This window comes from Sinocyclocheilus grahami, unplaced genomic scaffold, assembly GCF_001515645.1.
Source record: "Sinocyclocheilus grahami isolate Dianchi unplaced genomic scaffold, SAMN03320097.WGS_v1.1 scaffold242.1, whole genome shotgun sequence".
NCBI classification, from domain to species: domain Eukaryota; kingdom Metazoa; phylum Chordata; class Actinopteri; order Cypriniformes; family Cyprinidae; genus Sinocyclocheilus; species Sinocyclocheilus grahami.
Window position 1 is genome coordinate 949,047 of NW_015505421.1, and position 26,285 is coordinate 975,331.

Consider the following 26,285-nt stretch of genomic DNA (forward strand, 5'->3'; position numbering starts at 1 on the left):
ATGAGCTATAAAATGTGCCATTACTGCTACTTCTACTGCTACTTCTACTGCATCTGGCATCTCTGGGACATTTATGATTCAGCAGTATGTACTGGATCCACTCAGATCTTTTGTCAAATGGCCCGAACCAGTAGTAGAAAGTAGTAAAAAGTTCATAGCAAAGGACGAAATATGTTCAAGAGTATTAAGAGTTTTTTTTTGTTTTGTTTTTTATCACCATTTTGATCAACTAAGAATATACTTTATTTTATTTTTATGTGCAAATAGTCAGAAGTCAAGCCTTGGATAGTAATCAGATCAAAATAAATCAGTCATTTTCTCTCTTTGTATTGCTATTTAGTTTTTTATATTTTGTTGCACATTTATAATTTTAGTAAGTGTATTAAGTATTAAATTTTTTTAACAGATTTTTTTTAAAGCTTTTGTCTCTGTAGTCAAGTGAAACTACTACAGTAACCTTGGCAGGCACAGGGAGAGAGAAAAGACCAGTGAGGATTCTTCCATTCCATTTTTCATCTAATCCCAATATAGGGTCAAAGTGTTTCATGTCTGCCAGCTGTTTGTCATTCTCTCTCTATCTCTCTGTGCACTTGAGAAGACTTTGCTGGCTGCCACACTAGTATTATCTGCATATTAATATATTTCTGGGTTACTACGGTTACCAAAGTTCCCTCTCTTATCCCATCATACACTGATATTGTTCAGAGTAGATTAAAACTTAAATATGTGGCTTGGGATGAGGGCGAGTGTGTCTGTTTTATGAGGCGTGATAATAGCCCCTTAACTCTGTGCTGTCAGATGTGCCTCTCTCTCTCTCTCTCTCTCTTTCTCTCTCTCTCTCTTTCTCTCTCTCACTCACTCACTCTCACTCTCACTCTCTTCTCTCTCTCCGTCATCTGTTCTGCAAGGGCAGACCCTCAATAATTGCCCGACACTCCTTAAGTCCAATACTAATTTAGCCCAGCAACAGCAGGGTGGTCACTCACTGAAAATCTAATTAGGGGCTCCTGTGTGTGCGTCCACATATGTGTGTGTGTGTGTGTGCGCGTGCGTCTCCTGTGAGATGGCGAGTGAAATGACTGATAGCGCAAAGGAAGCCATTTGGATCAGTGTTTAAAACACAGGCAGAATTTGTGCCAGGAATATCTGGCCTTTTAAAGCCTGCTCGAGCTATTCCTACCTGAATACTGACCTAATTGATTTTGATTCAAAAACAAAACTGGGTAGAGGTTTGTAATCTGTTTATGCACACGTCTGCCTGCTAGGTGACCCTAGGCTCATGTGACAATATCATGGGACAGGTCTGTGATAATGATTGGTTGTTTTGGCATAAACAGGCCAACGGCTGCACTCTCACACCAACAATGTTGTCTTTGTGGTCAAAAGTCACATACAAACACACACACACACACACACACACACACCCCGTGATATGGTTTCCTGCTTATTTTGCCCTCCTCTAACTAAGAGCTCATAAGCTGCTTTGTTAATTTATTTGTTTTTGTTTTTGTTTTTCTCGAGAGCTGTTGATCAGTTCCTGACACGCTCATTCATCAGACTAAAGATGAACCAGAGTCCATGTTTGTGACTTTTTGTGTGTGTGTGTGTGTGTGTGTGTGTGTGTGTGTGTGTCGCTTTCTCTTTCAGCCTTTTTTAGCTCACCAGCTCAGAAAAACTGCTTTTTATTCTTGTAACTATAGTAGCACAGGGCCAAGGTCATTGGTGTGATTCACAAGGAATGTATGAAATGATAATACCTAGAATACTACGCAAGTTTGATAAATGTGTCGGCTAAATGTAAATGCCAGTATGTTTGTGTGAGGAACATTAGGATGGAGTCGGCTCCTGTTCTCCTGCCCAGAGACCTGGATGCTGTCTGTATGATTCAGCAGCAATTAGCCTCAATCTATGTGTGACAAACAGGCATTCAGTGCAGGTTTCTCATCATTGCAGGGTTGAAGCGTATAATTTAAAGTGCTAGTACAATAATGTAGACTAATCAGCTGTGTTTATCTGCTGACAGGACCTTCAAGAGCTCATCCACACCTTTTTTCCACTGAAATGAGGCTGGTAACAGGTGCCTGAATGTAGTGTTGGGTTCGAGTCCACCTAAGTCGAGGTTGAGTCTTTAACCAATCGAGTCTGAGACAAGTCAGAGTCCAAAATGGGCAGAGTCGAGTCCGAGTCCAACGAAACTCTATTATTTATTAGTATCTTTACATTGTTTTAACCTTTACAACTAGAAAACCGCAATGTCTATTTAAATGTAACAAAAGCAAACCTCTATTGCATCTTGCCATTTAGATTTTTGATTAATAATTAGTGTCCTGCTTTGCTTAGCAAACTTAAAGTCATGTAACAGCTTATGGCGGCTGAATTGATGTATGTATTGTGACATATTTCAGAGTGAAAATATGAATGTGAAAAAGAATGTGAAAAATTAAAGGGCGGGACTTGACTTTATTCATCGTTAAAGTAAATGTATAAATTTAAGGGTGGGGTTAAAGGAGTAGGTATCTTGGTGAATGGGACCTTAAGAGCAGAAAATGCACCTTTTATCTCAATAAATAAACAGCTTTATATCATTTTTACAATTTTTAATGAATTTTGAATAATCAAAATTAGTTTGTGTCTGCTTATTCTATTCATCAGTGTTTGAACCATTAAAGAAGAAACTGCATTTTAAATTCTGGGTAAAAAAAAAACAACTAAAAATGAATAGACGCCAAAGTACACGGACCCCTTAAACAGGGCTTTTTGAAAATTGTCTTGGATGAAAATGAGGCTGTGAGGGATAAACCTAGTCTGTACAATGGCACACACTGTGTATAAAAGCCCTACATATACTTTCTATAAGTCACAGCCAACTCACACCCGTTTTATTTTTGAATGCATTTATAGTTACATTAATTACAATAAATTACATTATGTAAGGAATAATTGATGACGAGCCGTTGAATTATTAGAAAATAATGCACACCCAAGGTGATTTTGGACCCATAAAAACTATTGCCGCAAAGATGTTAGAAAAATTATTTTTCTTTGAAGCTAGAAACTGCCACTAATACAAAAGCAAAAAATAATAAACTAATGTAATAAAACATTCTCAAGCTTACTGAAGGCAAGTAAACACTCCCAAGTATTACTTACAAGCTAAATAATAAATAAATATATTACTCAAAAATACAAATTAAATCGTTTTTTTTTTAGTTTTTCAGTATTAAAGGCTTCTACAGAAATAGCCTACTACAGACATTTCATGAAGTAATAAATGTAAAAATAATCTTCACTGTATACATTAAATATAGATTAGTCTTATTAAAGTTAATAAGTGATTCAGTCAAGAGCAGTGAGTGATTTTCTCCTTTTCTTTTGTTTGATTAACGTTTATGACGCAGTTGGCGGCTGCAGGTTTACGCTGTTGCTTTAAGATCTGACGCATAGATCAAATATTTTGACACATCCGTATTTCTCACAACTGTTCAAGTTCACGTAAGACAAAACCGACTGCATTTACATGAATAGTCTCCAAGACGGGCATTTTGACATAACGTTTCGTGTAGGTGTGTAGCAATAACAGAACTTAAGCGAAGGAGAACTCGACATTCGCACGCTGACTGAGAGGCACGTTATTCTGTGAGCGTGCTTTCGTTGTGTGAGCACAGAAACCCGTCAGCTTTCAAGTACTAGTCAAGACTTAGAAACACATGCAAATACTGAATATCACTTTTGTGATAATGCATTTAGTCAGTGACATTTCCGTCAACTGTCCCTGGACTCAGTTGGACTCTGACATATTTTCCGAGTTCGAAAGGCTCGAGTCTGAGTAAAAATGCATCCGAGTCCGTGACAAGTCCTTTAAAAAACTGTACTCAAGACCGGACTATAGTCCGAGTCCGAGTACCCCAACTCTACCTGAATGCCACATTTTCATTGACTTGAGAGCCAAAGGATGACATAACAGACTGTTACTACATAACCAGCACATCCAAGGTTCTAACATCCAAAGTAATTTGATGCTTTATGTTATCAAGAATTGGTTTTAAAGGAGCATTTATTTCAATAGTAGTTAAATATTTGTTAATTGTTAAATGTAAATACTATTTAAAGGTGCAGTGTGTAAATCTTAGCGGCATCTAGCGGTGAGGTTGCGAATTGCAACCAACGGCTCAGTTCCCCGCTCACCCCTCCCTTTAGAGAAGCTACGGTGGCCGATACAGAACTAAGATGTCATCGGTAAAGACAGCAGAGAGTGACGAAAAGTGACGAAACGCGCTGTGTAGAGCAGTTTGTCCGGTTAGGGCTACAGTAGAAACATGGTGGTGACTTCCATGTAAGGGGACCCGCGGTGTATGTAGATATAAATTGCTCAATCTAAGGTAATAAAAGCATAACGGTTCATTAAGTAAGGTCTTTATACACCTCTGAAAACATAGTTATGTATATTATATTGCATTTCTGTCAATAGATCAATGTAAATATTACACATTGCACCTTTAACATGAATAAATTCTATTTAATAGAAAATTGTGTTAAAAATAAATGTTAGTTATAAAATAAATATCAGTTAATAAGCAGTTAGTGGCCGATATTAAAATTCTATAATATTTTGTCTAAATAAATTAAAAATAAAACACTAAAATGTCAAATAAATCGAATTAAATGCTAAAGTGAATTTAAGAATCACAACATAAATAATGTATAATGTAACAGTCTAATATACTATATGAAAAATAAAAAATTTTGAGATTTGCAAACTGTTGCATTGTTATTATAGTGAGTGTTACATATCAGTACAGGTAAGCTAAATGTAAATCTAAGGAGTTGCACGAATAAACATCCAATTTATAACTTAAAAGGGACTACTTTTGGACATGTATGCATCCTTACCAAATGAATCTCAAATGCTGTTTTCCATCCCAGATCTGCATTATTTTCGGTGGAAATGTTCTGAAAGGGTTCCGAACATCATCGGACACCTATCCCTAGAAAGGTTTTCCCAGGGGTTCCAGACAGCTCATTGAACTCATGCAGGTTTTTTGAATCTTACCAACTCAGAATGAAGTTCTAGAATCTCCGACTGGATTCTAGGATCTCTATAAGTATTGTGAGGGAGAGTCTGGCCTCTGCCCCTATTCACAGCTACTTGTGGGTCCCTGACAGCAGGGTTGCTGGGTAATGGGCTGTGGAGAGCCAGAGCACTAATGTGCTTAATCGAGTTTGAAATGACAGAGGAGCCCAGGGACACCAGACTTTATTATGTTGGACCATGTATACAGAGAGGAGACTCATTCAATTTCTGCTTCTGAGGGTGTGAAAGGGTCCCAGAGTGGAAGGAGGAGGGAGAGGGAGTGAGTGAAGTGTGTCCTTTTCATGCGTCGCTTAGGACAAAAAGGGGTGAATCACATTAAAGAACACCTAACTCTTATTTGAATTAAAAATCATGCTTTTCGCTCACTTCTTGGCTGACTTGATGTTTCCTTAAGCAGGTATTAAACCGCTGATGGAATTTAAATTAATCCGTGTGAGATTTTAATCGTAATTTTTATCGTGAGCCAGCAGTGATAAAAGCTGGTCTTGTTAAACAGAGTCAACCTGTAAATGAATATAGATCCTTTAAAAGCGATACGACCGCATAGGTCGCGTGCCATAAAAAGCCGCTGTTCTCTTCCCATCAAGATTTCCGTGTTGGCCTCTGCAAGTGTTTTTTTAAGTGCAGCAAGAGAGGGAGGGATGCGCGGAGCCCACAGCGAGACAAGGAGCTGTTGGTAAATCCAAATGAATGTTGGATAATCAATTCTGAGCTCAAGAGATTTCTCCTCTTCTTTCCTCCCCGCCGCCGCAACAACTCTGCCTCATTTTCCGAGGACCCGCAATGGGGCACTGCGCCCTGCCCACATCAAGCCGACAGAGCCAGCGCTGACCCCATGGAGGAAGCGAGGGATAAGCAGGGGTTTAGTCACATATCGACAGCTGTCTGCTCATCAGTGCTTTGCGTCTCTTCAAACGCCACATGAATGCGCACTGATTAGAAGAGCGAGAGAGAACAGTTTGCAAACACGCACACTCATTTTGTGTGTGCCACCTGCCTGGTAAAAGAGAGGTAAACTACTCTGTGTACTCTGTAAGAGGGGGAATTTTTATTGATTTATTATAAAATAATGTTTTTTGTTGGTGGTTAGTTTTGGAGAGCTGTGTGATTTTAAAAGGATGATTCACCAAAAAATGAAAATGCTGTTGTAATTTATGAACCCTATTGTCTTGGCAATTGTATGACTTTCTTCTGTGGAACACATAGGGTGATATTGGTAGGATTTAAAAATAGTTTTGTGGAAGAATATTATTACATCTTAAAATAACTCTTCTATTTTATTATATTTTAAAATGTGAATTATTCCTGTGGTGGCAAAAATGGTTTTTGGAACAGTGAGATTTCAAAAAGAAATCTTTTGTAACATTGTAAATAATTGTAACATTTATAAATGTTTTCAAAAAGAAAAATCAAACAAATAACAACAACAACAAAACTTTTAAATGGTAGTGCACTATAGCAGAATGTCCAAGCTGCTCTTTTCTGTACTATAAAAGGGAATGGTGACCATGCTGTAAAATTAGTGAATAATTATTTCAGCCTGTTTCTTGCACAAATATCACATGGCTACACAAGACTTGGATTGTAGTTCACAAGTCATGTGGACAACTTTTACTATGTTTCTATGGTGTTTATTGTTTTTTTGCTTTTTTGGAAATAGTCCCCGTCCGTTTTTAGCATTCTACTAAACCACTCCTTTGATGTTTTACAGAATGATGAAGTGTCATATTGGTTTGGATCAAAATAAGTAACTGGTAAATGGTGAATTTTCATCTTTTGGTGAATCTTTTTAATATTAATTAATGTGGTCTGATTTAGACAGATTTGGCTTTATACTCAGCGGTGTGCTACATAGCAATCCTTGGAATTAATAGATTTCTGCAATTATACTGTAAAGCCTTTACCAAAACATCCTGAGATTTTAATTTAGCTCAAAGGGAAACTTTGTGAGTGGTCAAGTACCCCCCTTGAGGAAGACTACTTTGTGCTGCAAACGAAATGATTATTGGCTAGTTAATGTCTGTTCCATTATTGAATCTCTATTATTGAATTATTGAACTCCCTTTTGGTTCCAAACTTTAAAATCAGTGTGCATTTAAAGTTCTGATTTGAACTAATCTATAGAGCAGTTTCTTCAGTTGTTTGTGTCTGTACATTATGTTTGCAAAGAGATTTAATAGAGCTTTGAATGATTATCTACCCCTCAACCGCTCTTTGTGGTTGAAGTTCATTCTTTAGCTAATGTCAGATTGGCATACCATAAATGTCTTGTCAATGTTATTGATTAGCATCTGGTATACGATCAACCAAAAAGCAGAAGTTTTGCATAATGAAGGTGATAGTTTTCTCTTTGTGAACGATAAATGCTATGCTGCCTTAAAACTTGGCTGAAAACATCTCAACCGACTTCGAGAATCATTGTGCCAAGACTTGAAAACCGTTGTTGGAACCTGGATTTCTTTAAGGCAGGCTGTGATTTGCAGAGCTTTACAGAGACAGAGAGAGTGAACTGAGGGGAAGTAATTAAGTCCAAATCCATTTAGGTCATTTAATTAATTGAGGGACACGTTCACTGGTTTCCCAGACCTATCACTGTTCACATCAGCCTTGAGTGCTGATTGAGATGCCATTTGGAGCATGTATTAATGGCAGCTTGGAGGAATGGGCTGTCTGGTCTTATCTGTGCGACGTCGCTGAGGTCTCAGACTTTTGGGTCTCTAAAGAGTGCTTCGCCTTGAGCGAAAGGGACATCTTTATATTGAAAATTATTAGGACAGGAGTTTGTTAAGGATTAATTTGACCTAATTCCTCTGAGGTTTTTAAATATCTTTGAAGTTCTTCTTTTTTTGGATTTGTTCTAAACTCTAACCTTAAAGTCGGCGTGAAATGAAAATTCATCCATTTTCTAAATGCATGTTATTGATCTCATTGTTAATTATTCATCCATACATATTTTCTTTCTTTTTTAATGACCATGTATTTTTTATCAAAATGTCAAAAGTAGATCAAAATGACAGATTTGACTCTAATGTATGCCAATCAATTTGTCTGCCTAAACTTTGCTTCTTTCTTAAAATTTTCACATTACAATCAACTGAAAGTTAGCTTTTTTTTTCTTGTTTGATAATCCATTTCACTTGGATGTCCTTCACAATGTTGGAAGTAAAGATCTGCCACTACTTCCATTTTTATCAAGACTTTAAAGATACACTCCACTATTTTTAAAAATAGGCTCATTTTCCAACTCCCCTAGAGTTAAACAGTTGAGTTTTACCGTTTTCGAATCCATTCAGCCGATCTCCGGGTCTGGTGGTAGCACTTTTAGCTGTAGCTTAGCATAGATCATTGAATCTGATTAGACCGTTAGCATCTCGCTCAAAAATGACCAAAGAGTTTCTATATTTTTCCTATTTAAAACTTGACTCTTCTGTAGTTACATCGTGTACTAAGACCAACGGAAAATGAAATGTTGAGATTTTCAAGGCCGATATGGCTAGGAACTATACTCTCATTCTGGCGTAATAATCAAGGAACTTTGCTGCCGCACCATGGGTGCAGCAGGCGCAATGATATTACGCAGTATTAGACTTTAATGTGTAACTTACCATTGGTGCTACGTTTTTGTTTTTGGTGAAAATGTTATTTTTGAATGGTTTTTTGCACTGTATTCATCAGTTTTCACATGATCCCTTCCCCATCATCAATTCCTTGAAAAGCAACACAGCTTTGGTTCTGGTTCTGCAGTCATAAGACATCCAGATGGTATACTTTGTGCTTATCTGTCATGATCCTTGTTTGTTTGTGTCCATATAAAAATGGCCCCATGATCCTTTCAGCTTCAGTCTGGGGAAGATGCTGTCTCACATTTTGTGTTGTATTAGTTCTAGAAGAGCATGTGTTTTCCTAAGTGTGTGGAATATGCTCCACTAGAAGCACACTGCCCTGTCCCTGTACTCGGTTCTCTAAGTAGGCCTATACCTAATCCATCAGACATAATGTCCCATTATATAGCCCTGACAGCGAGTATCTTTGTGTGGCCACGTGGGGTGATTAATACTGATCGGGCTTCATATAAGTGCTAAAGTGAGATGTTTATTTGAGTTGCTGATCCAAAATATGGGCTGGACATTAAAATTTAAAGAAAACATTGTCACGTGTAAGAAAAAAAATCATTTATTTTAAAAGCATTGTTTCTTAACTGGTGGGTCACAACCCAGAAATATGACCTAGACCAGGGATCCTCAAATCTGTCCCACGAGATCCACTTTCCTGCAGAGTTTAGCTCAAACCCTAATCAAACACACCTGAGCAAGCTAATCAATGTCTTCAGGATCATTAGAAAATCACAGGTAGGTGAGTTTGATCAGGGTTGGAGCTAAACTCTGCAGCGCATTGGCCCTCCAGGGCAAGATTTGAGGAACCCTGACCTAGACTATGTAAATATTGGTTTAGCAAAGATAAATGTGTTTTTTGTGAAGATATTGAAAATAAATAAATAAATATTGGAAATTGTGAATTTTCCTTTTCTAGTCTGTCATGCTAATAGTTTTGCATATTTTTAGACCAGTGTGGTTTGTGGTTTTAAGTACATTTTTGTTTACATTTTTGATGGGTCACCACTTGATTTCTGATGTAAAATCTGCATTCTAAAGAAAAATCAGTTGAGAATCACTGTACTAGAGGGCAGTCCATTCTTTTTTTGGCCATTGTATCATCATATTTAGAATAACCTGATGCCAAACTCATTAATGCCAATATCTCAGTCCATAATGAATCTAATGCAAACACTTAAAGCGTTCATTAATAATTCAGCCTCTTTGGCAGGAGACTTTCATTTTTCCCATTGCCCAGAAAATAAGTTTTTGATCCATCCCTGTTGGCCTTGTGTAAAAGCTGACAGACTGAGACGGCATCCCAGCAGCCTTTGCGGTTAATTGAGTTAAGTCACCTGTGAAAGACTGTACAGATTGAGTCAATGAGCCAGGTGCCCCCCAGGTTGGGGCCCATATAATATAACCTATTGTGTTCTCACTCACTCAGTCATCTCTCTTTCTATCCCGAGCCCCGTTTCTCCATTATTACATTAAGCTTGTTAATAAGAGCAACATTGCCACTGTCTAAATCAGTGTGACTGCAGCGTGCTTGAATATTAGATTGCATTGAAAGGATAGGTAAAAGTGAAAATTCAGTCATTATCTACTTACTTTTTTGACAACCCATCTGAGTTATTTCTTCCAGAAAGAAGAATTGCGCTAGTTGCTTTTTGCGCTAGTTGCTAGTTTTCTCAATTAGTGTTGTCACGGTACCAAAATTTCAGTATTCGGTACCAATACCAGTGAAAATCCAGACCTGCTTTTCTGACTGATATGACACAAACAAGGTTAACCATTTGTACATTCTCTAACACGCATATTTTAGATTCACAATTGATTTAAAAGCCTCTGGTGTGTAAAAATAGTAAATATCATCATGTCCTCCTGTTTTATTTTTACCCTAACAGGGCTCCAGACTGCGACTAAAACAGTCGCGACCAAAAATATTAATCTGCGAGTGAAGTCTTTGCTGAGGTCGCCACTGGCAACTATATATATTTACATGTTATAACTTTAAAAATTGCATGTAATGCCTTTTTTCCTGATTGTGTTGCGATCACATCTTTTGTTTTGTTCACGTATTAAACTGAGACGATGCGCATCAAAGTTTTAGTGGAAAAAATAGTTTCAAACCGTCCTCATCTCTGCCGCACAGCAGCATTGTCGCACACAGTCTGCTAAACGCAGCTCAGTTGAGCAGCGCAAGTGAGATCGAAATGACAGAGATGTGTGAAGTGAAAGTTCGGAAAAACAGCGTCTATTTCGTGCACAACTTGAACAAACTACAACAGGTAAAGCTGTCAGCTGTGTGGATATTGGCAATATCATTAACAATTCTCATTTATAATCATTACTAATATGGCTTCTTCTTAAGATCTTGATCTATGCTGTGTTCTGTTAAAGGGGTCATATGATGCTTTTTTAAAGATCATTATTTTGTGTATTTGGTGTAACAGAATATGTTGACATGCTTTAATGTTAAAAAAACACATTATTTTTCAAATACTGTACATTATTGTAAGTAAAAAAAATTATAATAATAAAATAAAACGCTTTTATTGTGTGGCACCTAAAAAAAATAATTTGTCGCCTAAGTTTTTTTCTTATAGGAGCCAATGGTTCCTTAATCGATTTTTTTGTCTGGAGCCCTGCCTAATAAAAGTTATAGGAGCATTAAATAGTTAATAAAGAAACTTCATTCTAATGCTCATTATATTAGCGTTAGCCACGTTTATGCTAACGATTAACTACTCTAAGAACAGCGATGTTCATTTCAATCCGACATTCAAATTAAAATATTGAATAATATTCATAACAGAAGCGGTGTTTCCCACAGACTTGCACTCTATTTGTGGCGGCATATACAGTATCTCACAGAAGTGAGTACACATCTCCTCACATTTTTGTAAATATTTTATTATATCTTTTCATGTGAAAACACTGAAGAAATGACACTTTGCTACAATGTAAAGTAGTGAGTGTACAGCTTGTATAACAGTGTAAATTTGCTGTCCCAAGGGTTGGGGGTCAGCCTGTCAGTGCTCAGACCATATGCCGCACACTGCATCAAATTGGTCGTCCCAGAAGGAAGCCTCTTCTAAAGATGATGCACAAGAAAGCCCACAAACAGTTTGTTGAAGACAAGCACACTAAGGACATGGATGTGGTCTGATGAGACCAAGATAAACTTATTTGGTTCAGATGGTGTCAAGCGTGTGTGGCGGCAACCAGGTAAGGAGTACAAAGACAAGTGTGTCTTGCCTACAGTCAAGCATGGTGGTGGGAGTGTCATGGTCTGGGGCTGCATGAGTGCTGCCAGCACTGGGGAGCTACAGTTCATTGAGGGAACCATAAATGCCAACATGTACTGTGACATACTGAAGCAGAGCATGATCCCCTCCCTTCAGAGACTGGGCCGCAGGGCAGTGTTCCAACATGATAACGACCCCAAACACACCTCCAAGACAACCACTGCCTTGCTAAAGAAGCTGAGGGTAAAGGTGATGGATTGGCCAAGCATGGGCATCCTCAAACGGAAGGTGGAGGAGTGCAAGGTCTATAAAATCCACCAGCTCCATGATGTCGTCATGAAGGAGTGGAAGAGGACTCCAGTGGCAACCTGTGAAGCTCTAGTGAACTCCATGCCCAAGAGAGTTAAGGCAGTGCTGGAAAATAATGGTGGCCACACAAAATATTGACACCTCGGGCCCAATTTGGACATTTTCACTTCAGGGTGTACTCACTTTTGTGGCCAGCGGTTTAGACATTAATGGCTGTGTATTGAGTTATTTTGAGGGGACAGCAAATTTACACCGTTATACAAGCTGTACACTCACTACTTTACATTGTAGCAAACTGTCATTTCTTCAGTGTTGTCACATGAAAAGATATAATAAAATATTTTCAAAAATGTGAGGGGTGTACTCACTTCTGTGAGTTACTGTATATGCACATTCATTCTCTGGCAGCAGGAGGCGCTTGTAGAGCGGGAGAGATAGCGGTTTCCCCAGTAACGGCTGTAATCAAATAAGCGCTGTGCTCACAAACGCTGCTTTATCAGGCATTACAGGCAAGATGAAATGAAAATGACATCCATAATTTTCTGAAGACAGTCGGTTTCCTTCAGAAATACAGTGACATAAAAACACCCGCACCGGGTTTCGACTTTGACACGTGCAGTGCTCATGTTTATTCAATGAACTCAAAGCCTTTTGGAAAATCTATTTGTGGCAGTCAGTTTTGATATTGTGGCGGGCCGCATAAATCAATGTATGGGAAACACAAGATCAATATTAAGATATTAGATAAATATTAAACATTTTAATGAAACTTACCTGCTTGAATTCTTTCATTTGATCCGGGTGTCTGTCTTTAAAGTTTTTTGTTAGTTTGGTGTGTTTCCTCCTTTTGATGTCGCCACGTCTCAGTGCTTTTATGTAGAGAGCGCATCTGTGCACCTTTCTGATAGCACATCAAGAACCGAGTTGACCGGGTACTCGGTACCACCGGTACTTAAAAAAACGTGGTACCGTAACGTTTTCATTTTTTTTAGTACCGACTTTGTACCAAAGTACCGGGTCTTTTGACAACACTACAAAGTAGTTAGTCCACATTTCTTTCAAGCTTCAAAAATGACGCAAAATAACCATATCAGTATCCTAAAAGTGGTACAGTACATATGAGTCAACACTTTCTGAAGCTTAAAAGCCTCGACCCTTATCATTGTAACTGGATGTAAAAGTGCTAGTGCAAATTCAAAAATTTCTCTTTTTGTGTTCCACAGTCATACAGATTTGGAACGACATGCCAGTGACTTTCACAATCATTCAGTCACATGTGCAAGTTGTTCAGTCAGGTAGAAGCCCAAAAATCCTTTTTAGTGAGGTTCGCAGTGACCATATTTAAAACGGCCATTGTCATGATCGCTCTCGTTTGTTGTCTTTTCAGGTGGTGTTCAGTCTACTCTGGGTCATGCTGTGTGGCTGACTTTTATGCTCTAGCTGAAATGAGGTTGGTGATTTTGGGGTCGTGGCCCCTCTTGGCCTTGACCCTCACGCTCACCCTCATCTGCCTAAAACATCTGTGCCATGGTGCCACGCCCTTCCCTCAGGACCTGGAGCCCATCAGCACCGTCGGTAGTGAACGTAAGTATAAAACTACGAAAAACCAGTAGTTCCTGGGATAAAAGTGACATTATTTCACAGATTTCTTTTTAACTTACGGCATACAAAGAGTGTTGAAACCTCAGTTTGTTTTCACATCTTCATAATTCAATCATGGCAGTTGGAATTATGAATGCTTTATCTTGCAAGATATATTGCAATAGGCGCATTAAACCGTGCCCAGAGTTTAAAAGTAAACCTCCTGCCAAGCAATCAGGTCTTGGCAGGCATAAAGCGTTTCATATGCCAAATACGTATATCAGCAGCCATGGCTGCCAAGTTTATCCTCACTCCACCTTCCCATTCCCAGCCCTAATCTACCCCATCCCGATTCTCCTCCCCACGCTACTCCCCAGCTTCCAAACCCACTGGGTCTGAGAGAGCAGCTTTACTCGACGCTGCTGTGAAGTTGTTACTAATTGGCAAATAAAAAACTCCTCAGTCTTGGCTGTGTAGCAAACAGCAGGGTGTGGAGAGGCCGACTCAATTGCAAATGAAGTGGGATAGAGGTGTTTACTGTTTTATGTTGATATTTTGTGGACAACTCATTTTTATACAGTCCATAAAACCCAGCACTATGTAGTTCATAATTCTTTAGGAAACCAAAAAGTGTTATTTTATGTTGATTTAGTTGAAGGCGTGGCTTATTGGCTGGGTTTTGAGCCATTCAGAAGTGAATGGAAAGTTCAGTTACTGAATTTCCATTGAATTTGATTTTAGGTTGCAAACAGGATATAGAATTACAATTCAGTGTTAACTGTAAAATGAACTGAAATTCAAAGAGATTCATGTAACAATTGAAATAGAAAAGCAGTTTGTTTATACAAGCTTTGAATGTTGACTTGAAAAAAATCTTGATTGAAAGTTTTGAATTTGACGGATGGATGGATAGATAGATGATGAATGGATGGACAGATAGAAAGATAGATGGATATAAAGAGGTGAAAGGATGGACAGATAGATAGACAGACAGACCTGTATGACTTTCTTTTCTTCTGTGGAACACAAAGAAGTATTTGAAGTTTGGTAACCAAACCATTTCGGTTCCCATTGTTTTTTTATATATTTTTATACATCCAGTGGAAATCAATGGAAACTGAAACTATTTGGTTACCAGCATTCTTCAAAATATTGTCTTTGTTTGTTTATTTATTTATTTGTATTTATTTAATTTTTTCCACAGATGAAAGTCAATCATGCAGGTTTGGAACAACATGAGTGAGTAAATGACGACAGAATTTTCTTTTATGGTTGAACTATAAGTCATGTGGGTTCTTTAAGTTGGAATCTAGCTTGTGGTCCCATTTTCACTTTAATTTCCTATCATTTTAACTTTCAAACACAGAATTTAGCATGGATGTACCATGATTGACAGGGGAGGCTCGGGGGGGACATGTTTGAGCAGATACGGGAGCTCTGCAGCATTCTTTGTTCTGCTGAAATGACTGGACCACATTTGAGAGAGCTGGACTCAAAAACAGATACTGAGCCTCAGAGCCATTGGTGTACAGATAGCTGGGGCTAATAGAGCTCTCCAAAAAGAACATCACACGAGTAATGAGACCCATTTATCAACCATTTCCACCTGTGTGTGTGTTTATGTGCTTGCTGTATGTGTATGTGTGGTTTTACATCCTGAGACTTAGCTCTGTTCTACTACTTCTACACATTGTAACCTTTAAACCCATTAGATGTCCGCGACCGCATTCATACTGTAGCTAAATACAGTTGTCACTCCTCTTCTAAGTGCTAAATCCTGTTCTGTTCACAATATTTTTAGAGCAGTGACAACTGCAACATGCAACCAACTGTAACAAGCAATGTAATGTATGGGTTTGTTCTGCAGCACAGGGATGGTGGGAGCAGCTACAGTGCACAGAGACCATTTCAAAATATGCAAATGAGTCAAGACAGGTACCTCAATTTCAGTGATTTTTCTAACACAGCAGCTCAGAGGAGCTGTCAGCGAGTGGCATCACTGCATTAACAACTAATTGTTCAGTTTTCTTCTGTACACATGACACATATTTAATGTATAATTTGATTGTGATCTTCACTATCTTAATTCTCAGGAGTTGTACAGAAGTGAACTGAACAATTAGTTGTTAATACAGTTGGTGTATTTGCATATTTTGATGCCAGTCTGTCTCTCTCCACACATAGATGGTCCCATCAGCCCTGTGGTCTTTGTGCAGCCCACACATTACAGGTGGAAAAAAGCAGCATCTTTAACAAAACATGGAAAACAAGCTTTAACAAAACATGGTGTCTTTGTTTACACTGTTGGCATCCATGTTTGTTAAGTTAGGTTTGAGAAACTTGTGCTATGAATGGATCCATACAAGCTGTTTCTTATGTCATACAGTGTGATCAACTTTAATATGTACTTAAATCACTGTTACTATAAGTAGAGACACTTTGAGTACAATATATTGGTACCATGACAGTTATTAACTGATATTAGAGATATAAAAAAAAAAATATATATATATATATATATAAATAAATAAATATATGAGCAATATCACTCTCGTACTCAAACGATACCGGCTCTATATCAGCATGGCTGTGATTAGGCCAGAGGCACGAGGCCGCAGGCAGTCACAGCCGCTGATATAGAGCCAGTATCGCTCGAGTACGAGAGTGATACTGCGTTTATACAACAGTTCGACGGAACATGTGTGTAATTAAACAAGAAACAACGGAGCGCCTAATAAAACCCGCTTTTGTGTGGAACTACTTCCTTCCGCCACGGATTCAAAGCTCAAGTTGACAGTTAAACATACGTCACTTTTAGAATTCGTATGAAGGGCATGTGCTGCTTCAGTTAGGTTATTAGTGAGAAATAATGAGGTTATAAGAGAGAAACAATGCGGCAAGACGTGCATCCAAATGAGAGAGAGAGAGAGAGACCGCGAAGCTAGACGCAGAGGCGGACAGTAACTACATTTACTTGAGTATCGGTACTTTACTTGAGTATTATTTTTTCTGGGAACTTATGACTTTAACTTCACTACATTTGAAATACAAATATTGTACTTTAAACTCAACTACATTTCTGTCAAGGTCCTCGACGTAGAAAGTCGTTACTATGTATCAGCTTTGAAAGCCAGTGGGTGATTTTTTTTCTTCTCTAAAACTTGACTTTCTTTTTTTCAGACAGTTTATCAGTAATCTACGGAGCCCGGGAAGTCACCTGTGGGAGAAAAAAAAAACAATCCGTGGCGACGGTTTTGCAATCCGTCCCCTCAGTTTATAAACCGTACTCACGAATTCTTAAACTGTTCCCTCGGTTTAACAAATCATGCCCACTGATTAATAAACCGTACCCACGAATTTCCAATCCGTGTGCTCAGATTTCTAAACTCATGGATTTGTGGCCCCCGCCCCCACCGGCAGATTCAACCACTGTGCGGTATGCATAGTATTGTGTTTATTAAACATTATTTTTCATAGTAGCTTATGAGACCATGATCCTCACTCACAAAATAGTCTTCTTTTTAACATTTATCTTATATTAATCACCAATAGGATAAAACACGGCCGCCTGTGTTTTAGAGCCTAAAATAAACGCTAAAAAGAAGAATAGAAAATTTCCTGATTTTTCTAAAAAAAAAGGGGAAAAGCTTAGTATAATAAAATCACCTAAATACGTCTGTGAATGAATGAAATATGTTAAGAATGAATAGTACACAAACACCGTTCCCAAAAAGGTTATTTTTTTAAAGCATTCATGAATTATTTTATGACAAACGTTTTACTGTCTTAAGTGCACTCATTTATTTAGCCTATAAATTAAAATAATAATAATAATAATAGCTATTGTTATTATTATTATTATTATACATTTAGGTTACATATGCATTTAGAAGGTTTTATTCAAAACAACTTACAAACGAGGAACAAATGACTCCAAAGTCAATCACAATGCCAGGTTTATTATACAATAGTGCTAAGATTATCACAAAGATTTTGATGCACATCTTTCTTATTAAATCGTTGTATTCCACCTTGTACCGTTACAATTGATAGAGAATCACTTAAGACTATTTGCTGTAGGCCTATTCCACATAATAATATGCAATAAAACAATATACAATATGATTTGTTAACATGTAGGCTACCTAGGAGCTTGCTGCATGAATCCATGAGTTTACAAACCCGAGGGAACGGATTGCGAAAGTGTGGGCACGGATTATGAATTTGTGGGTACGGATTCAAAAACCAAAGGTACGGTTTACAAAATCTGAGTGCACGGATTGGAAATTCGTGAGTACGGTTTATTAATCCGTGGGCACGATTTGTTAAACCGAGGAAACAGTTTAAGAATTTGTGAGTACGGTTTATAAACTGAGGGGACGGATTGCAAAACCATCCCCACGGATTGTTTTTTTTTCTCCTACAGGTGACTTCCCGGGCTCCATAGTAATCACTCTTGTAGGGCTACATGAAATGATTTTCCAGCATTTTTTGAACACTGACCAGCTGCAAATGGGATATTTATTTACAACAATTCAATAATAAGAAGTTAATATTGTGGTATATATTAGACACAATAATGTCTGATTTTTGCAATCTTGATAACAACATTGTGAGCAATTATAAACCAATATCAAATCTTCCTTTTATAGGCAAGATTATTGAAAAGGTAGTTTTTAATCAGCTGAAAAAATACTTAAACTGGATACTAGCCACGTTTAAATCCAGACTCAAAACTCATCTGTTTAGCTGTGCATTTATTGAATGAGCACTGTGTGATGTCCGAAGTGATTGCATTGTATTTTACGTATGTATTATCATTTTCTATTTTTAACTGTCTTAAATTCATTTTAAATAAATGTTTTAATCATCTTCAAAGTTTTTAACTTCCTTGTTTTATTTTTGTGATTATAATTTTTTTTATGATTATTTTACTTTCTTTTATGTAAAGCACTTTGAATTACCATTGTGTACGCAATGTGCTATATAAATCAACTTGCCTTGCCTTGCCTAAATTGTGTACGTGAAAATATTACCTATAAAGCCACAGAAGAACTGTTGTGCATCTCATAATAAAACACAATAGGTGTTGGACTTGAAGCAGAACTGCAGACCGTTCTGTGTGTGACATAAAAGTACAACAAGAGCGATTAGACAGCATTTTTTACATTTTTGTTTTGATGTCAAATATGTCTTGCTGTTTTGCTTTTTTGTTAAAGCAGTGTTTCTGTTGTAAAATTATACAGCTACAGTTGTTTTGCTGGGTTTTAAAGCAGGTTTGATTTTGTTTCTTCCTTATCACTCTGTATTTACAGGATTTCACTGTCCACTCTGTTCAAATGTGGTTGAATGGCTACACGTAGATCTGTGCACGCACTTTCAGAGCTGTGTGAGATCACTACCATCCTGCTTTTGTGGGGGTGTTAAATATTTATTTATTTATTTTTGTTTAGTTTTTTCCCCATAGGTTTCATTCTAAAAGCTCTTTATTCCAAAGATACTACTAGCTAGTCAGTGTATTCAGTAGGTGTAATGTATTCTAAGTTGCTTCAGAAGTATTGCAAGTATTACGTACAACAATAAAACATTGTTCAAAGCATTGACATAAAAAAGGAAATTTACTTTTGCTACTTAAGTACTTATAAAAGCAATTACTTCTGTACTTTTACTCAAGTAAAAATCTGTCTTTACAACTTTTACTTGTAATGGAGTAATATTTGACCAGCAGTATCTGTACTTTCACTCAAGTAATGGAGTTGAGTACTTTGTCAGCCTCTGGCTAGACGTTTCTTCTTATATTAACTAACATACTCTACGATTAGGCCAGTGAATAATTTAAAAAAAACATAGACCCGGCTAGAGCAAGCGGAGTATATATATATATATATATATATATATATATATATATATATATATATATATATATAAAACTGTGTATATTTAACTGTGATGCCCATTTTCTTCTATTTTTGCATTTAGATTACCTTCATCCAACACTAATTTTTTAAAGTGTAAGGTAACACTAAAAATTTAATAGCATAAATATCAATATCATAAATACCATGTTTAGCAAATCTTAAAATCAATATGTATGTACATACATACATAATGTTGGGATGCCTGAATTCACATAAATGTATTTTAATTCCTAGAATTAAATTAATTTTGACAAATTAGAGTAGCATTTGGACCAATCAGACACACATTTGTTCATTAGATTTAACAAATCACAGACCCCTCACCCAATAAACATACTGGGTGCCAGCATGTCTGGGAACGACCCCAGGCCCCTGGTTACCATGACAACCAGGACACACCAGCCAGAGCAGATAAACTTTACGACTTAATGGCATGTCGAGAGGTCTCCCTCTCACCATCTTTCAACCATAGGAAAAACATAATGCCCATAAAAAATGGACTCTTCTCTAATTAATTCATAGGAAAACCTTTCTTTGAATTAACACACATATCCTTCAGGTCATTGTGTATGTTGTTACTGTTCTTGTATATTGTCTTTTGTATTGTATACTGTTTTATGCATGCTTATGATAGAACCACTCGTTCATGTAATCTTACCTATACCATGTTTAGTATCTATGAATTCGTCTTCTGATGATCTAAACGAGAGTGTATATAATATGTTGGTACATAGGCAATATATTAGTGTTCTAAGAATCTTTAGTAGTTTTTGCATCAACACCCAATCGAATTACATATGCAAAATACCATGCTCTGAGACAAAGAGTCGTAATATTTCCCTCCAAAGTTACCATTCCTCATTGGCTCACTCAAATCCCAGAGGAGTGACCTTGATAGAAGATAAAGGCCTCACATCAATGACCCGCCTTCAGTCTGCAGTTCTGTTAGATTCTGAGAAGATGGGGATGCTGAGCTAGACTTCTAAGGACACCCCAAGTTCGTGCCAGGCCTCGGCCTTGACTTTCCATTCACCATTCCATTCCTAGGATCTCAGCTGATGTCTCCTAGCTCTTTTTCTCTTTCCACTGGGAAGAAACTCCCAAACACCATCGAGTCAGAACATCTTTGGAGTTCATCACTCTTCAAACCCAGAAGAACGTGATCACAAGTCCAAAACCTTAAAACCATCAAGACTTTCATCCGAGACTGCATCCGAACACTCGTCAACGACCAAGGCAATGCAAGTATCGTACATTTAACTAAACGAAACAGAGGTTTAGTATAAGCTATAGACCCCGCTATAAACGGGCCTGATGGTTTTACTCAGGTGGTTAACTGACTCTTTTCATAGCTTCATTCTCTGGTTTTCCTGATGGTTTCATCCATCAAGTCTCATTTGCCCTTTCCCCATGTATGAGTGATTGTATGTTTGTTTGTTTAGATTAGTTATGTGTGTTAGCGTTTAGTTAATAAAACGTTTGTGCACAAATTACATGAGTTTCTGATCCTGCTTTGTGAATAATGTCCCTTTACGATTTTGATCCTTGCTACATGCTCTAATGCATTTTTAGACTTCTGTAAGAAGGTTGTTTTCTGTGGCCATGAAAATAACCTTTCTTAGAGTTGATATGAACTTACACTGAATGTTCGCTGGACGAACAGATTAGTTGATGACAATTTAATTCTGCTACAGTTACTACTGGCAGCTGATATAAATAATTGTAATTAATCATAATTGAAATTATTTATATACATTTCCCTTTTGAGCTAATTTGCTACATTAGTATAAATAATTTACATTTTAATATTACAATTTATTTAAATGGATAAATCTTAATAAAATAGTTTATATACATTTGTTTTCAGCCATGTCATCAAAATATTATTTGTATTTATTTAAAATTTTGTGATGTCGGCAAGAATTTTTCAGTACATCCATTGTTTAGTGTTATTCACACCTGCCATGAGAATACAAACTTTGGTTATTTGTTCATCCAGAGTATTTGAGTCTTGACAGAATAAAAATATGAATTAGACCTGTTAGTAAATATGCTGGAATACACTTCAGTGCCCAGATGTTTGCCCCAATTTGCAGTCTGCTGGAGTTGATGCTATAGCTGCCAGTCAGCACATTTTGGGTAGTTGAAATTGACAGTTTCACATCAAATCTTACAGGGTAAGATATATCACAAATGTTTGATATTTTGAGACGATATTAGAACACATTGTTTTTATTTGTCATGCTTCTCCTAGCAACGAGGTGCATGTTTCTGCATGAGTTTAGAACGACTTGAAAGTTTGGTAGTGTGTGATCCTCAGTCGTTTAGTGAACGATGCCTGTTTACAGCGAGTGTATGATACTTAATGTTTTAAAACCTAAGTACATATTTCAAAAGTGTATTCCTGCCTTTAAAATGTATAACTGCAGTTTGGTAGAATAATCTTGAATTATTTTAAAGAACGAAGCTGAGATTTCTAGAATATTCTCATGCAGTGAGTTCACGCAGTGATTTTCAGACTTGTGAGAGTTGTGTGGACTGAATTTTCTTTCTCATATCACTGGTTCATTGGCTCTGGCTCTATGTTGAGATGCAGACACTCTGGGTGATCTTTATTGAGTGATGATCCTGCCAAGATCAGATGATGGTGTTTACCCAGTCAGTGTCTTTGAGAAGAGAGAGAAGATTCAGCTCCAGTTTAACCCTTGCATGTTTGTTTACTGTGGTCCCTGAACATCAGAGCGAGCGTCGGTTTCCGGCTGCGGCCACCTGTGGTCTGCCAAGCACAGGAGGAACTCTAACAATACACAGCTTCATAAATAACTGTAGTAACAGGAATCATTAAAACGTCCAGATTTTCTTTTCACCCCAAGGTCATATTTGTCACCCTGTGGCTGCTACTTTCCAAACAGACCTGCAAATTAAAGGTCCCTGCAGGTCATTGTAGACGTCTCTGCGGGTCTGAAAACCCACTCGGCCTCTGAAAGAAGAGCATGCCAAAGTGACTCATGACTCATCTTTGACATTGTGCTAGAAATTAATCTATTTAAGTGTAAATGAGATTAATTAGCAGATGATGTTTGTGAGTGTAAACACTTATCAACATTGCTTGCAGCAAAATGAGATCTGTAATATGAATCATTATATATATGAAACAGTTTTTGAAGTATGGGGGCTGATTTTTCTATTGGTCAAGATCCCCAGACAGAAATAAATGGATCAAACCTCCATGCTACATATTGTTAATCAGAATTTCTATCTTGTTTTCCAATAAAATATTTAAATGTCCTTATAATGATCAAAATTGCATAAGATATGAATTAAAGGAGGTCTAATGCTATTGCGTTCTGACTTAATTACACTGTTAAAGAGTTGGATTCTCATGCTAAACATGGCCAGATTAAAAAAAAAATGAGTTGGACGTGTGACTTCTGTGCCAAATACACTCCTTCAGGGTTCATATTAGTTTCGGAAAGTTTTTTTTCGAGCATGGCCCATCATGACATCTTAAAGGGTGGAATTCCTTGTATGGGCACTTCTCCAGGAAGAGCGCGCGCACTCATCAACAAGAGCAAGAGCAGGCCATCAACGTGCTTCATTCGGGTTACGGAAGTCGTCGGCAGCGCTGCACAGGACTTGCTCGAGAAGGATTTGTCATTTTGTTTTTAGACCACAAAATCAACAATGTCACCAAAGAAGTGTGTTTTTTTGGTTGTGAGGGAAAGATAACCTTGTTCGGCTTCCTAAAGAACCCAGCGTTAAGGGAACAGTGCATGCAGTTTGTTTCTTCGGGGCAGAAGCAAAGAGTTGTGCTAGTGTGTTTGTTTGTTCTTGGCATTTCAGTGATGATTGTGATTGTTTTATAAACAAATTAAATAAAATTTAATTCAATAAAGTTTTTGTTCCTGTTTTATGTACTGTATGTCGATGTCACAGCTTGCAGATATAAACTGTGTGTGTTATGTCCCTTTTTTAGGGAATATATCTTAAATTTATATGTATTCATATAAGTATTTATTTATTTATTTTATATCACAGTTGTATATCACAGTTTCCAAAAAAATATTAGGCAGCAAAAACAACAAAAACTAAATTTTTCAACATTTCTAATCGAATTCTAATGGCTGATTAAAATTCGACTAATTTGCCATCTCAGGAATACATTACATTTTAAAAATATTTTCAAATAGAAACTGTTATTTTAAATAGTAATAATATTGCACAATATTACTGTTTTTACTATATTTTTGGTCAAGAATAAGCATAAGAGACTTCTTTCAAAAGAATGAAAAAAAACGTAATTATTCCAAACGTTTGGTCACCAGTGTATGCGTGTATTTATTTTTGTTATGCTACTGAAGTAAATTGCTATTCTTTCATGGATGTTTTAAGCATACATCTTTTTTTATATGGGCATATGAAAAACAAACTACTTGCCAATAATTTGGAGTAAAAAATAAAAATGTAAATACTTTGTTTGTATTTTTTACAATTATTAGTCTTTTTTTTTTTGTAAAAGTTATGACAAATTAATATTTTCAAGTGTATTTATTTATTTTTAACTGGAAAATTGGCTAATTAGCCAAATACTGATTAAAAAAATGTTAATGTTTTGACCACCCAAAAAGGTATTATTAAAATCTTATGAATAGTCCTAAGAAGTATAGATACAATGTGATGAAATGTACACATTTATTTGCTGTTAACAAATTAATTAGAAAAAATGTTGCTATTAAAATAAGAATAATCCTTTAGGTGCATCATTGACACCGAGATGGTAGGCAGTGAGCATTTCCAGTTGATTTTAACCCAGTCTTGTCTCTCCTCCTTCATGAAGGCACCTACCTGTATCCCAGTTTCCAGGGGAACATGTCAGATAACGACACCGCCAGACTGGGGCTGGATTTTCAGAGGATGCTGCGGATTAATCACATGGTCTACATTGCTGCAAGGTATATCGTGTCAGTTCAATCACACGCTCACACAACACCACAGCCACACACATTTCAAAAGATTCAAGATGCAACATCGACTGGGAATTCCAGACCTCCTGATCGGTACACACTAGTGCTGTTTATCCAGATGCCTGCAGCAGTAAGACCCACACACTATTGATAAGGGTCGTGTGATTGGGCCAATCAGTCTCATTCAGACCTGGATTGCAGACAGATGGATGTTCGCTCGCTCTCTGACACCTCTCTCACCCCTTCTATTTCCTCTCTGTCTGTCTCTTCACCACTCATGCTCTCGTTTTAGCTGTCCTCTGCCCCTTTCATTTCAGCTCAAGGTGTTATTGGCACTGTATTGTTATTTATTGAAAGAACTGGCAGAAAGAATCTAATTTGCCCTAATACTTGATAAGAATATTGGCATTCCTGTCTCTCTCTCTCTCTGTGTCTCTGTAGAGATCACGTTTTTGCCATTAACCTCAGTGCTTCAGCGGAGCATATCGTCCCCCAACAGGTAAGCTCACCTTTTTCTCAACTTCCTGTTTCAGTCATCTCTAATGTTTTTCTTTCTCTCAGATAAGTGCTGTGAATGCGTGATGTTGGAATATTCACTTTTATTCGTCTTTGGGGAAGGACCATTCAGAAATCCCATTTTTCAAATGAGTAATTCTCTTTATGGTGGCGTTAAAGGACGCATATTCCACACTTTTATAGCACTGTCCATTTTTCCCTGAGGTCCACTTGAAATGTTAGTCAAGGTCTCTAACACAAAAAAACAGCCGTAATTTAGTTTTACAGAACCATTTTCTGCTCTCAGTGTGACACTTGGAATTAAATATGCTTTATATGCTACTGTACATTCTGTAGGATTTCTATAGGTTAATGACTGATTGTGATTAGCTAAGCTCATTGCAGGTGAGTTTTATTTATTGAAAAGCCTCTTCACAAGCTTAAATTATTTTCACAAAACCTGTGCTGAAATGTGTAGCTTACACGGTTGGCAATTTGAACAAATATGCTATATTTTGGTGCCTTTTTTATTTTTTATTTTAATGTAATTTCATATAACAAATGAAATTCAATGATTATAACTTGTAACAATAATTAATATACTTAATAACAAAAAGTAAGCTGGCATTAAAACAAACTTGTTTTAAACACATGAAATGTCTTTATCGCCTCATTAAAATATGGTAAAATATTGGCATTTTGGTCTGTCCCACATCAGAACTCTTGACCTTCTCTATCAAACAACTAAAATTATACAGCAATATCATAACTAATTATTAATTATTAAAAAACAAATTACAAAAAGATATTATATCACCCAAACATATTTTTTTTACATTTAACTGTCCCAAAACCCTGTCCAAACCCCAGTTTGTTTATTTATTATTTACTAAATGTTCATAATAGTGAATTGCAAGCTTCATATAAAATGAATGGAAAATAAAACTGCTCATATACAGTTTAGCTTGACCTCCTGAGGTTCACTTACAACATTTTCAAAAGGTTAAGCTTCTGCTTTCACTTGCCGTTTGTTGAAAAAGAAAAGAAAAAGTACCTTTTTTCATAGATATTTGTACCTTGTA

At 37.0% G+C, this 26,285-nt stretch overlaps 1 protein-coding gene across 4 annotated transcripts in view; it reads left to right on the plus strand.

Annotated features, from left to right (window-relative positions):
* LOC107597993 (semaphorin-6D-like) overlaps positions 1-26,285 on the plus strand; it is a 186,490-nt gene that overhangs the window by 115,899 nt on the left and 44,306 nt on the right. For all 4 annotated transcript variants that reach the window (XM_016289221.1, XM_016289224.1, XM_016289222.1 and 1 more), the window contains 3 exons: positions 13,633-13,829; positions 24,582-24,696; positions 25,150-25,207. In XM_016289221.1, the coding sequence (XP_016144707.1) occupies positions 13,691-13,829; positions 24,582-24,696; positions 25,150-25,207 (312 nt within the window). In that variant the 5' untranslated portion in view covers positions 13,633-13,690. The remainder of the gene's footprint in view (positions 1-13,632; positions 13,830-24,581; positions 24,697-25,149; positions 25,208-26,285) is intronic.